The 14068-nt window shown below is 32.3% G+C and overlaps 1 protein-coding gene and 1 non-coding gene across 2 annotated transcripts; one reads left to right on the top strand and one right to left on the bottom strand.

The window, feature by feature from the left end:
• Window positions 1–257: 257 nt before the first annotated feature.
• On the bottom strand, window positions 258–409 carry LOC114168002 (small nucleolar RNA snoR145). The gene has a single exon (XR_003600600.2). It is a non-coding gene; the product is annotated as a small nucleolar RNA snoR145 (small nucleolar RNA).
• Window positions 410–2327: 1918 nt separating this feature from the next.
• LOC114167146 (golgin candidate 3-like) lies at window positions 2328–13682 on the top strand. Its single transcript, XM_028052122.2, has 15 exons — window positions 2328–2751; window positions 4231–4329; window positions 5794–5922; window positions 7020–7175; window positions 7347–7467; window positions 7570–7634; window positions 8443–8607; window positions 8735–8848; window positions 8962–9108; window positions 10076–10372; window positions 10546–10611; window positions 11503–11705; window positions 11941–11995; window positions 12549–12734; window positions 12976–13682. Exons 1-15 carry the CDS (start codon window positions 2527–2529, stop codon window positions 13399–13401), a joined length of 2454 nt encoding a protein of 817 aa, XP_027907923.1. The 5' UTR covers window positions 2328–2526; the 3' UTR covers window positions 13402–13682.
• The last annotated feature ends 386 nt before the right edge of the window (window positions 13683–14068 follow it).

The raw sequence follows: 14068 nt of genomic DNA, 5'->3' as shown, positions 1-14068 counted from the left end.
TTTCTGTAAGAAAATTTTACATAAAAAGTTTAATATGGACAATCTACTTACTTTTTCTCCTCAACTCTTATACGTTGTTATCTGTCATAGACATAGACATGTTTCACGTAGAGTTTAACCTGAGGATTTCGGTTAAACTTTTGATAGATTTGCTGTGATATAAAAGGTAATATACTTCCTCTTGTAGAAAAAAATGAAAAAAATAATGGAGTGAATTATTTTTATGCAAAACACACGATTTATTTTAAAGAAAAATATAAGATATAGCCGAAGGTTCAAGACGCACCAAAATTGAAGAAAATTTGGGCATCCTACGATTCGGCGAATAGCTATGCGAAGGAAATCGAATTTGATTGTTAGAGAGGCCTCAACAACAAGAGTAATCGCCCCCCTGCTGGGACCTTCGCATTCCTAATACTAGCAAAAACAATAATAATGTAAGAAAATCATCACCAGAAGTGAATCCAATCGAAATGCCGGAACACTTTCAGAGTTGAGATGAGATCTGGATTCAATCTCCGAAGGCAAACTTGAAAAAAAACGCACCGACTTAAAGCGTTTCCTCCATAGGAACCTTCGATTCCGTTCTCAATGCAAATATACGAATTCTTTAATAAAGGAAAAAAAAAAGCGCGATATGATGCTCAGTGAATACGAACCATAAGGGCGAAACGTATCATGTTGCGGAGCGAGCCACAATCGATGATTATTTCCCTGTTTCTCTTCATTGCATCGTATTTTCTAAGCGAAACGAATTGAAAAGATGACAAATTAACCAAAAACCAAAATTCCAGAGAAGATAGATGATGAATAGATTGCGGCGCCTGCAACCCTAAATTTTGCTCCGAATTACCGCCACAGCTGCATTGTAGCTCATTTTATAGAGAGAGTTTTGGTCTGAAACCCAAACCCACAGTGCCATACTTTTCAATATTTTAATTTTTTATTCCGAAAAATATATTGGGCTGGTTTTGCTTGGCCCAGGAAGGGTTCTGTTCTGCTTCACGTAGCAGTGGTGAGTGAGAATTTAGGTCATAACTCGATTATTTCAAACCCTTGAATTTTCTCAAATGATATTTACTCTCGTGTATTTTTCAATATTATTGGTAGGGGTGTAAGTATAATACTTTTAAAACTTAAGATATGCTTATGATAATGTAATGTCTCCAAAATAAATGAAAAATTTGAAATTCCTAAACCTTAAAATACGTTAATCTAATTTACTTGTTAATTATTATTACTTTTGTTATTTTCCTTACTTTACATAAAATAAATAAATAAGAAATTTAATAAATTATGAAAGTATTATTTAATTAATTTTAATTAACATTTATTTTAAAAATATTCTTAACATTATGTTATCTATGTGAATATCGTTCTCTATAAATCAACATCAAACCTTTTCTCTCTATTTATAAATTAAAGTTATCGCAAATTTATAGAATTGTAAAGATTTATAAGATTATACGGATATAAATATAAGTATATAATTTATTATTGAAGGGTTTTAAAAATAAATCAGGTTAAAAAAAAAAACATACGTGAAAAATGGAAAAATTAAGAGAAATATTCACTAAATAATGTACGGTATTTTATAACTCATCATTTCAAATACACTTTAATGACTATTGAAAACAATTTATTCAAAATAATTCGATAAAAGGTTTCTTTGATATTTTTGTAGTTTGTAATAGTTTAAATTTAATTACATTCTGTATTGTTGATTTTTTTTTAGACAAATTCTTCTATTATTTAAATTTTTGTATATGGACAACGAAATACTAAATGCAATTTATTCTTTCATGACAATTCTTTAATTTCTCATCAAATCTATTAAAGTGATTCAGTATTTATACTATTATATAAAGTATTATATAATTTTTTTTTGTGTTTATATTTATTGTCAATTTTACGTTTGAAGTTTATATTGTACTATAAAAATAATCTATCACATCAAACTATCAATTTAAAGATTATGAATTCTTATTTAATAAATAAAAATAAATTTAATCAACTTTCTATGACTAATTTTTTTTAAAATTGTTAGAAATAATATTTTGTTTAATAAATAGAATATCTATCCATAAAAAATTCTTTATATTGAATTTTTATTAATTGAATCAAACTTTGTATCCAATTTAATATAATTCTAAATAAAATCTATTGGAACTGGATACCAGAGAGAAGGTAAGAGTAAAACATGTACATTAATAGTGATTGTAACAGCTCTACACGTATAGCAGAACGTGACGTAAAACAAAACGTGACCTAAAATAAAATATTACAATAAATAACTCTTCCTACAAAAAAATAAAAATAAAAAATTATGAGAATTAGGAGTTCTTCTTCCCCCATCTGAGATCTACCAGCAATTGTACATTGCGGTGCCTACTTTCACAGATTCAGTCTCTCTCTCATTTCCCCCAAATCCATAAATGAAGAACTAGAAAAATTCAATTGCATCTTTATAAATTCATTTTCATTCGTCACTGCAATTTTCGGGGGATACGTTTGGGATTTTGAATCATGTGGGGCACCATTGCCAATTTCAAGGAAAACCTCAACAAGATCGCGCTCGATGTTCATGACGACGACGACGACGAAATTCTCCGTGAGTACGGTACCGGCATCAGTGCCAACGGCGACAACTCCGCCGTCTCCGGTCGCCGGAGTTCGTACGGTTCCGCCAGTTCCAAATCGGGAATTGGGTCGCCGCTCGCCAACGGCATCGATCATGCCTCTCTTCCTGAGGTCATTCTTTATCTCTGTTTCTCTCTTAAAGATGCGTTGCGTTGTGAATCTTTAAGCTTCTTGAGAATTTAATAAGCGCGTATCTGGTTCTGCAATGAAGTAGGTTTTGGGTTTTAGTTTTGGACAAAAGTTAGATGAACTTTCTTAGAAGTTTGAGTTGTTCTTTAATCGGAAGTGAAGTTTAACCTAGGTAATTGCGTAAACTTTTATAATGCAAACTTTTGTTACAAATATTATCAATGCGAAATTCCAATTGTCTGAGAACGAGATAATTAACATCTAAAGAACTGTATACCAGATTAGTTCATATAATGTTATTTTATAGGAAAAATAAAAGAAAAAAAATTAAGCAAGTTGGATATGGGAAATTATTGTGTTGTTCAAGATTACCACTGTCCTAGTTGATTTCCGCTCAACAAATAGCAGCTGAGTTTAATTAATTCTCTCTCGGAAATTTAAAAATTCAAGTACATGTCACAGGAATATTGGTCGGAATCATCTACTCATGGTGGTTCCGTACTATACATCTCATTGGCTATATTTGTTCCTGATCAGGAAAATTAGTCTTTGGGTACTTGGATATTAATTTCTTCAGTAATCAACCATTTTATATGAATATTTTGGGACTAATTTGATGACTAAAAGCAAAATCAAGAACTGTGAATGTAATTTCATCCTCTAAGAAATAAGAACTAACATAATGGACACTGTATTTTCAAGGAATGATTTTGACTATTCAGTCATCAAATGTTTCAAAATAGCATGTCTGTATTTGCGTTGAAATTGCAGCGGCGTGCTTTTAAATATCCCTTCTCCACATAAGTAACATAGGGGATACTTTTGCAAATGTATGTTTGAGGCAACTGAATGGTAATGCAAAAGTGCATTATGAAACTAACTTGAGTTTACATAATGCTTTTTTATCTAGTTTCGTGTACCTCAAAGATATAAAGATTCCCTTAGTTTACTATATTTTTAAAAAATATTCTTTTTTGTTTTTCCAACTTATAGGAAGTTACTGAGATTTTTCTATTTCTTCATAACATCAATACTTGCCATTATTTCACACAGGCATTAGTAGGTCAGGAATGGGTTTGACTCTCCCACTCTTGCTATGACTAGGGCGGGGGAGAAACTTGAAGTCAATCAAATCGGGTTATACATCAAAGTTGTGTTGGATGTTAGAAAAGTGGGGAAACCCGAATCCAATCAAAACAGGATTTTGTCATCAAAGTCGGGTTGTGGTTAGAACCTACTGGTTAAGATTTAATTGTTATGCTTACTTTTCACGAAATTTAGTAGGTTAATTAGTGAAAATGTGCTTTCAATGCTTGAAATTGTAGTGGCTAAATATGTGAATGTTTATAACTTCTTTTGCCCCTTGAATCCAGTTACTTTAGAAGTGGATGGTTGAATAAGATGCCATTTTATAATCTGAAAGGAAAGATGTAATTTTATTATTTGCTGTACTATTTGTAGATAGAACAGTACAAAGCAGAAATCAAGAAGCTTCAAGCATCTGAGGCAGAGATTAAAGCATTATCAGTTAATTATGCTGCTCTGTTAAAAGAAAAAGAGGTACGATAATTACTTTCTGGAATATATGTAATTAATTTACATTTAATCTGTAGATTTTTGTTTTCATTAGTTCACTTGAAGCTACATAATTGTGCACTCGGGCTCTGTTGAGTTGAGACAATTTTTTAATACTGGAACTTTTTGGGTTTATTCTGTTTAACTGGGGTATCTTCCATACGTTTTGAAGAACTATTGTTGGTTTTATGCAACTTAGGGTGTTTTAAATTGATCGGTTATTAAATGATTAATGTGGTCTCACCCAAACGATTAAACTTTTGGGCCATGAGACCTAGGTACATAATATGATATGGATACAAGGAATTTTTAAAAATTAAAAACATGATATGGTCTAGATAAATTAGCAAAACGGTTATATATGTATATGTCATGAATAGCATATTCTTTGAGCAACATTCATATTACCAATTGCTCATTAATAGATAAATATATCAATAGTCAATAAATGATTACATTTTGCCAAAAAAGATACTCGTGGTCCTGACAAATAAGCATAGTTACATACATTTCCTTCACCCATATTATCATAATATATTTCTTTTACTATGTGTCAGCAAAAATATACGATTTCCCTACCCAAGTTAGAGTGTCATTGATCCAAAAGAAGTTTTGGCTCTATAGAATAAATACATAGTGATTAGGAAGATAGATAACAAGCTCTTTTCATTTGGAAGAGAAATGCTCCTTTAGAACAATAAATATTATTGGCTGCCTTATAAGAATAAAAACCACATTTTTTACAGAGCTGAGTGCCTAGTTGTATCTTATCTAGGCAGTAAGGGAGCCATATCTGAGAGTTTATTTAAAAATAAATAAAAATTAATGGATACTTTATGGATAGTATGTGGATATATGTGATATATCAAACGCATATCAGTATTGTATATGTTTCAGACATTGATATTTTTTTATGTTTGGAGTATCAGGGCTTCATAGATTTTTAGATAGATGGTTTATGACATAGTATTAGATCTTCCATAACCATGTGATCTAGAGTTCAATTCTTGCTGCACTATTCTTGTATACAAAAGTTAATTTTTTTCCGGGGTGGGCTTGTGCATTTTTCATGCCTCAAGATCATAGGTGAGAAGGTGTGCTATATATGAAATCATGCATATCTATTCATTCAATTGCTTAAGCTTTTGGAATACTTGATTCATAACCCAAATCTTTAAACTGTTCTTATCTCGGGTCATTTGAAAATACACACACACACATATTCTTGATTTTGTCCTTTTAAAGTAAAGCTTTGATCCTTTCCCCCTTCCCCCAAAAGAAGAGGACTTTCTAATTTTCTTGATTACATAATAGAATGTAACTGCATTACATGGAATCTTACATAAAAGTTTCATCAATATAATCACCTATCAATTTATCTACTATTAATTCATTGTTTGCACCTGTGGCCTTTGTTAAAATTAACCATCCCCATGATTTCCTTTTCAGGATCACATTGTTAAATTGAATAAAGAAAATGGCTCATTAAAGCAGAATTTGGAGGCTACAAATACTGCTCTGCGTGTCTCCAGAATTGAAGGTTCTGGAGTATCTTCAAATGGAACTTATACAGTCAAGGTATGTCAACCTGTTCTGGAGGTCCTTCATTAAATTTGGTTTTTGGCATCTGTTCTTGTGAAACTTAATTAGCAATGAGGATGTTTTACTTGCAGTGCCATTTGCATTCTCATATTGCAGTTAAGTTTGGTTTTTGGGCCTTGAATCTAAGTAAGCCTATTAAAATGCTGCAAACCTATTGTGAACATACTTTTTTTAATGACTAGTTGTGGATAGAACTATGAGTGGGCAACCGGGTATATGTCATTACCATATGAAAATGCTTGTGTCGACCAAAAGAAGTTATTTTTGTTTGTTTTATAGGTTTTCACACACCAGCCTTAATTTTATATTTGAGATAAGGTCTTTCGTTTACTATTTAATGGGGACCAAGCTTAGCTGAAAGCCTTGCAACTGCTTTTTTCTTAGGTTGTTTACAGCACATTTTGGTAGGGAAAGATGGGAAAATGACTATGTTTTCTTTTTGTGCCTCAGTTTAAAGTTTGGATTTCCATCAAGGATTTACCCTTATAAGAATCAGATAGGATTTTCTTAGGGAATTTTTTTTCCTTTTTCCTTAAATACAGAAAACAAGGTATTAGAAAGCTCTTTTGTAGTTATGGGTTCTCTGTATTTTTTAAGCTGTTTTATATAAGTCGGTGCATTTGTTAATAGCCATTCAAAAAGTAATTTTAAGTGTTAAAAATACTTTTGGAGAGGGACTAATGAAAATACAAATATTCTATTATGAAAGTACTTTTAGAACAGGACTAATGAAAATACAAATATTCTATTATTTGTCAACTTATAGGATTAGATCAATGCAAGTAATGAGTGATTTGAAATAAATACCTGGTCAAACATTTATCATTCATTTGGAAGAATACAAATTTCTTTGTTTTTTATACTTTTCTTGTTTTAGGTTATCTAGTGTGGGTTGGTGGGACTCGTAGACCTATCTGGTGTTCTAGATGGTGATCATTAAGCTTGTGATATGTGCTTTGTTCCATCCTAAGTATGGGAATACTGTTATGTTGTAATGTGGCTAATAGTATTTGGTTATGTGGCTTTGATCTTAATAGATAACTAAGGATTCATGTTGACTACTTTTTGTGCAGGGAAGTAGAGATCAATCACCCAATCGACAGAACAAGTTGAACTTGCAACGTAAAAGTCGTAATGCCATAAACAATGGAACTGTGTCTACTTTGAAATCTGATGCTATTCAAAGTGAGATGGAATTCAGACATTCAAATTTACAAGGAAATTCTAAGGTAATGATATGTTTAATTTCGGGTTATTCTTAGTCTATAATTTGGTTTCTCTGTCTTTATAATACAAACACCCATATTTTTCGTGATAGTTTTGATGTATAAGATTTGATAGCTTTGTATTTTACTTTAGTGATGAGTGAATTTGACAACAGATGTATGAATGCCTTCTAGGAGCTTGCGGTTGATGGAAATACCACAGTAGCTGTACAACATTCCCCAGATATCCAGAGGTTGAAGTTAGAACTAGAGCAAGAACGTGATCAATCGGCAAAGATTCAGCTCAAATTTCAAGGTATTTTTGTTATGCTTTTGGAATGTCTAAATTGTATCTGGGCATATAAGTAGAAGTGGCATAAGTTCCTAACATACATTCTTATTCTTTCTTTAATGTCAGAGGAACAGAGATTAAGCAAGTCTTTTCAAGAGGAGCTTAAAATGTTAAAGTTGGAAAGGGACAAAGTGAGTTATATTAAGTAGATATATGAATTTTCATGATCTTGGCTGCATCATATTTACCTGGTCACACTTAAGAGAGAACCATCTATGTCAGAAGTTTGTTGGGATAACAAACTGATTATGTTTAATATAATTTGATGGAATTGATTTCAAACTTTACAACAGATTTGGGAGATGAAGCAAATGATGTATGCATGAAATGACTGTTACATTTCATTATTGTATATCTTGGGGCACTTTTTGTGATTGATATTTTTGTCATTGTGTTGTTGCTATCAATTTTTTCCTTTCACTTACTAGACATGCTCTGAAGTTAAGTTAGAGAACTCAAATTTAAAAGCACCTCAATAAATTGTTTTAGCCTTTTAGAAATGCCTTTGCAAATTGGGCTTTCATATTGTTATACTGTTAAAAGATCCAGTGAACTAACTCACCAATTATTGGTCTATATATGTTTTAAAAGAAATCTCCAGTATTTAAATCGGCTTTTGATCAACACAAATTGAGATTTAATAGCAAACTATCAATAGAAGGACCAAAGGCATAAATAAATCTTCTTTCTACCACAAAAGATAATAAATGGTCGTGCTGTTATTAATTCAGATGACAACCCAAATTGAAAGTTTCTGTCTTTCTCTTTGAATAGAAAATAAAATTGGGATAAACTAAAAGAGAACAGGATAGCTTTTACCAATTTTTCAAAATCTTTTTATTATTTCTTTCGTTGAATCATTGATAAACTTTTGCATTGTCGTGGGCTAGGTTATAAAGCTTTTGGTTATCTAACTAGTAATATGTTATTGCTTTGAAGAAATCAATGGAGGTGAACAAAATACACAACGAGTTGAATGAAAAAGTATCAGAAATAAAGCATCTACAATTAGAGTTGACAAAACGAGAAAATGAAGCAGGGGTGGCTGTGGATAGCTTAAAAAGACTTATCGAAACTTTAGAGAAGGAAAACACTACTCTTAAGGTTTGTATATTTATGCTTTACCATATTTGACTGCACGCAGGTTGCTACTATTTTTTTGCTCAAAAATTGATAATGATGATTTTTGTACTGAAACACACCAATATGATCCTATTCCCCTTGTTATTAGATGGAAAAAAATGAAATTGAGGCTGCTCTTGAAAATAGCAGGAAGTCTTTCACAGATAAAATGATGCGTGATGCTTCACATACTGAGGAAAAAGATTCAAGCAGTGCCAGTGATGTGAGCCAAAACTTCATAGCAATATGCATTTTACATGTTATGCATTCATATCCTTACTAATCTAATCATTTTCTTTTCATTTTGGGGATTGGGCAATTGGTTTTTGGTAATAGATACCAGATCACTCCAAAAGTTTTCCCGAAAAGGAAGAAATGGAAAGATCATTACACAAGCTAAGCAAAGATTTGAATGAAGCACAGCGGGACAGGGACAAAGCAGTACACGAATTGAACCGTCTCAAACAACATTTACTGGAAAAGGTTTCGTTCTTTTTTACTTTAATCTCTTTCTTCATTTATATTTTCAATCGTGGAACCAATGACAAGTAAGCATGACATTCAAGAGTCAAATAATGGTTCTTTTGCATATCTTATTAATTATATTATATATTTGTAAGATATATTTTTCCTGTGTTAAATTTGACCTAGCTTGTACCATTGCCAACTGACCAAACACCTTTGACTATATAGTTTACTTCAGTGTTAGAAACTGAATCAAAAACACTCCTAGGTGGCGTATTGTCCCCTCAGTGACAGTGTACGATAAAGACTGAGACTATAAATTATAATATTCAGTGTGTGAGAGACTTGGTATTCTCCAGCACTTCTACTTTTCCTGCATCTATGTTCCGCCTGTTTCCTTTCTTATATCCATACATGTCAGCTTTCCCTCCTGACTCCCCTCGGTTGCCTTACTGGAAATGTTGCAAAAATCACTCAATCTCCATTTCTTCTCATGCAATCTATTAAGTTAATTTGTCATTCAATTCTCCCAATTACTCCTCTTCACTCTTTTTAATGGCGAACCTTAAGAGTATGGTGTTTCTTCAACATACATCGAATGAGACACATTTATTGTATCTATATTGACCCATGTTAATTGGTGATGTCTGATTGATCTTTCAACATTTCTTTTCAGTAATAATATGCAGTACGAAATATATTTTAAGTGGTCCTATAGACAACTAAACCATGCAAACATATGCATTTGCAATGATACTTGTTTAACTACATTTTCCTAATAAAATGAGCTTTGGTCATGAGTAGTTGCTTTCATTGTGTACTTTAGTTTGATTTGTTGGCCTACTATTTTGCTATCTACTGAACTATTACCTTTTTTTCTCCATAACCTGAGCATTAATGATATAATCTTACATTTTTCCTGGACAGATTTACTATATCCATATTTCTCTGACATCAATGTTGTTCTCCTTACTGATTTATCTAGGCAGCTGAGGAATCAGACAAAATGGATGAAGACAGCAAAATCATCGAAGAGCTACGTGATAGCAATACTTATTTAGCAGCTCAAGTATCACATCTTGAGAGAACTCTAAAGCAAGCACTTGCAAGTCAAGAGGAACTGAAGATGGCTAACAATAGTGAAATTCTCAAGTCTAGAGAAGCCATTAATGACCTGAACAAGAAGCTTACAAACTGTATGAGCACTATAGATGCTAAAAATATTGAACTTTTAAATCTTCAGACAGCTCTAGGGCAGTACTATGCTGAAATTGAAGCCAAGGTACAAAACACATCAGTGCATCTTTTTTTATTGTTCATAAATTGCAGACATTAGTTGGGTTGAAAAAACTTGCTCACTTTCATTTTCTTGGTACAGTTCCTTATATTTTAAATTTATGTGCTTGTGTCTACAGTTTTGACTTACCTTTCATGAACTATATTCTTATTCCTTAGGAGCATTTAGAAAGGGAGTTGGTTCATGCAAGAGAGGAAATAGCCAAGCTTTCTCAACTTTTGAAAGTAAGACTCTTTCTGTCTCTAAATATCTGAATGTGCTCTTGTTACTACTTTGGGAAACAAACTGTATAGAACTATTTGAGGGAAAAGAAAATTGGCTTATATGATTTAGTAGTTTGAACTGCAACTAACCTAACTACATTGCCTACTCAGCATAACTGACTCTGGTATCCGTTTCAGTTTATAGGTTACCGGTGCACACTTTTAATAAATAATATTTAGTGCATACTCCAATTAGTATCATTAGAAAACATATAATCAACATATTTAGAAGAGAACTATTACATAATATTAATTCATTGCAAAATAAATCAAGAAAGACATAAAATTATATCAAGTATAACCTGAAGTGTAAAATGTTAAGTTTATAATTGTATGACTTAAGTTTGTGTCATTTACTTTTAAGAGTTCTTAGATACACTTTTTAAAGTTTAGTATTCACGAGTTACTTTAGTTATTTTAGTATGTCAATTGATTTTCTGAAAGATATAGGATGTTACAAAGTTGTTTTAGAAAAAAACATGTTTCCGTTTTCAGTCTGTTTTTTAGTTTTTAAATTCTTTGTTTGATTAATAATCATTCCAAATTAATCATCTAAGTGGTTAGATTAATTCAATTTTCTGTGTTATTGTCATCATCATATGTAGCAACATCCCTTAGGGGTGTTGTGGAAGTCATTATTACGAAAAACATTATTAATCTACTAAATAAAAGTTTTGGAAAGCAAAAAAGTATAAAAAAAAAAATTTCTTCACTCTATTTATGCATTTGATCTTATCTTGCATTGTTCCCAAAAAATTTACTCGAGTATATTTGTCTTGTTAGATAATAAATTAACTTGTTGGCTTTCCTGATTTAATAAGTTGTAGATCTAATGGTTACTGTTGTTACCAGGAAGCCGATCACAGAGCAGAAGTTTCAAGGAATGAAAGAGAAGAAATTTTAGCCAAGCTTTCACAATCTGAGAAGGGGCAAACTGAATGGAGAAGTAGAGTAAGCAAGCTTGAGGATGATAATGCCAAATTGAGGAAAGTTCTTGAGCAGAGTATGACACAGTTGAATAGAATGTCAGTAGATTCGGATTATCTTGTTGACAGGTTAGCCTGTTTGTGTTCTTAGTATGTTTTTCTTCCATCATTTGCTCGACCATGTGATTTCTTTGTAAATTGATGAATATCCTGGAAAGTGCATTTATCTACTCTCTTTATTTCCTTATAAGGTTATTTTTGGAATCTTCTAAGTAAGGATTTTGGCTGAATTTAGACTTGGAATAATTTTTTTATTATGCGTGATAGTGAACTTTCATACTAATCTAAATTAAATTTGTTGCAGGCGCATTGTGATAAAATTACTTGTAACTTATTTTCAGAGAAATCACAGCAGAGAGGTATGAAAATGTTATTGTTTTTGTTTTTTTAAATGCGTTGTGCAGGACTGGGTCTGAAACGAAACCCAACAATATCCTTTATCATACAAAAAATTGTTATAATTCATGTTGCATGTGTATGGTTGCCATTTGGGGGCGGCAGAGAGCACAAATACTTGTACTCAGATTTAGTACAGCAAATTTCTGATATATGGCTAGCATTTTAAAACTCCCATGACTTGGTTTAACTGAAATCAGGGGAAATAATAACATTTTTTCTTATAGAGGAGTTGAAAAAAGCTTTTTTCCCTTGGAATAAACTAAACCAAACATGCACAAGAAATACACGAGGTGGTATGTGAGAAAAATGATTAGCCACATGAATGAATGCAACATTGGTTCATGTTTTAACCTGGGTATGAAAGGGAAATGGTATGGTATTATATTCTTCACATGCATTTGTTTACTTGCAGCTTATGTTTGCTTTCCGTAACTTGTACTGCTGATGTTGGCTGTGTTATTTTATCTGATCTGTGGGATGTCTTGTGCTTACTGTTTGATACATTGGGAACAGGTTTTGGATCTTATGGTTCGCATGCTAGGATTTTCTGAAGAGGATAAACAAAGGATTGGTGGTGCTCAACAAGGTGCGGGTAAAGGTGTTGTTCGCGGAGTTCTAGGGCTGCCTGGCCGCCTGGTTGGAGGCATCCTGGGAGGAAATTCGACTGAATCAGCAGCTAATGCGGGATCTGATAACCAGGTGATTTCTTCTTATCTCTTATAACTTCTTCTCCAATGTTACATTTGGCTGTTTTTCAATAGAACAGATAACCACTGATGAGAAAATTGAGGAAATAGATTTATGTAATTCTAGTTGAGTTGATCAGTATGGTACTTTATAAAATTAACCAATGAATTTTTCCCGACTGAACCATGTTTAATCAACCTTGTGCATTAGAAAATTGAGTTGAATTTAAGTCCTATTATGTTTTCTCGTGCAGTCATTTGCAGATCTGTGGGTTGATTTTCTTCTCAAGGAAACGGAAGAAAGAGAAAAGAGAGAATCTTCAGGAAATTCAGGTAAATCCACGGAAGATCCTTCCAATAAAAGTCCAAATACTATGTCTGCCACTCCACCATTTTCCAACAAAACCCCAAATACTATTTCTGCCACTTCACCATTTTCCAATAAAAGTCCAAATACTGTTTCTGCTACTCCACTCTTTTCGAATCGGACGTTTGATGCTGGAAAAACATCACCTTTTCAAACTACTCCAATTAATAAAAATGTCAGTCCTCCTCCCCCTCGTGTTTATTTTCAGCGCTCTGAACATTTTGATTCTGAGTTCTCAACAGTTCCTCTTACGTCATCCGATGCTACAACTTCTACTTCTACTTCTAGTTCTAATCTGCTTCCAAGATACTAAGTATACATTGGAGTCCGTCATTAAACAAAGGTATATATCATTGTTTGTTAAATTATAGGCATGCGATATTGTTCAATTAATTCTTTCACATTTAAAATGAGTGTCTCTTTTTCAATTAAGAGGGTACGGGGAACTTCTAAGTATTTTTACTTTCTATTGCCAATTTTGGAAGATGTAGATGTCATGTAATATCGGTCCCATTTCTTTAATGTATATAAAACACAGTTCTATACTTGAAACCAGTGCGCAGCTATAATGTATTTTCTATTTTGTGATCCATACTTAAATGTTCTATTATGTGATATTTTGTAGTCATCATAATGTTATAACTTTTTGTTACGAAAATAGTGTAGTGAGCTTGAATATTTTATACACTCTTCATTGACGAAAATTATTGTGGCCTTATTTGGTATCAAATGCTGTGGTTGGGAAAAGCAATGGCGGGATATGCTGTATTGAAAATGGTTTCAATATAGCCACATAAATTTTCCATTCGTCTGCTATACTCAATTCTCTAGTCTCTAGACATTAGTTTCACTTCTTTGTTATCATGAAATCATTCCAAAGAATTCAGAATTGATGAGATTTTAGTTATTACTTACACTGACTTTTTACACAATCATATATTCCACTAATTTTTCGTACATTTAAGTTAACACTTCACAGT

Source organism: Vigna unguiculata, chromosome 10, assembly GCF_037176805.1.
Source record: "Vigna unguiculata cultivar grain cowpea cultivar isolate G323 ecotype 2 chromosome 10, ASM3717680v1, whole genome shotgun sequence".
In the NCBI taxonomy this organism is placed as follows: domain Eukaryota; kingdom Viridiplantae; phylum Streptophyta; class Magnoliopsida; order Fabales; family Fabaceae; genus Vigna; species Vigna unguiculata.
The sequence above is the reverse complement of the archived record's forward strand: the minus strand, read 5'-3'. Positions and strand labels throughout refer to the sequence as shown.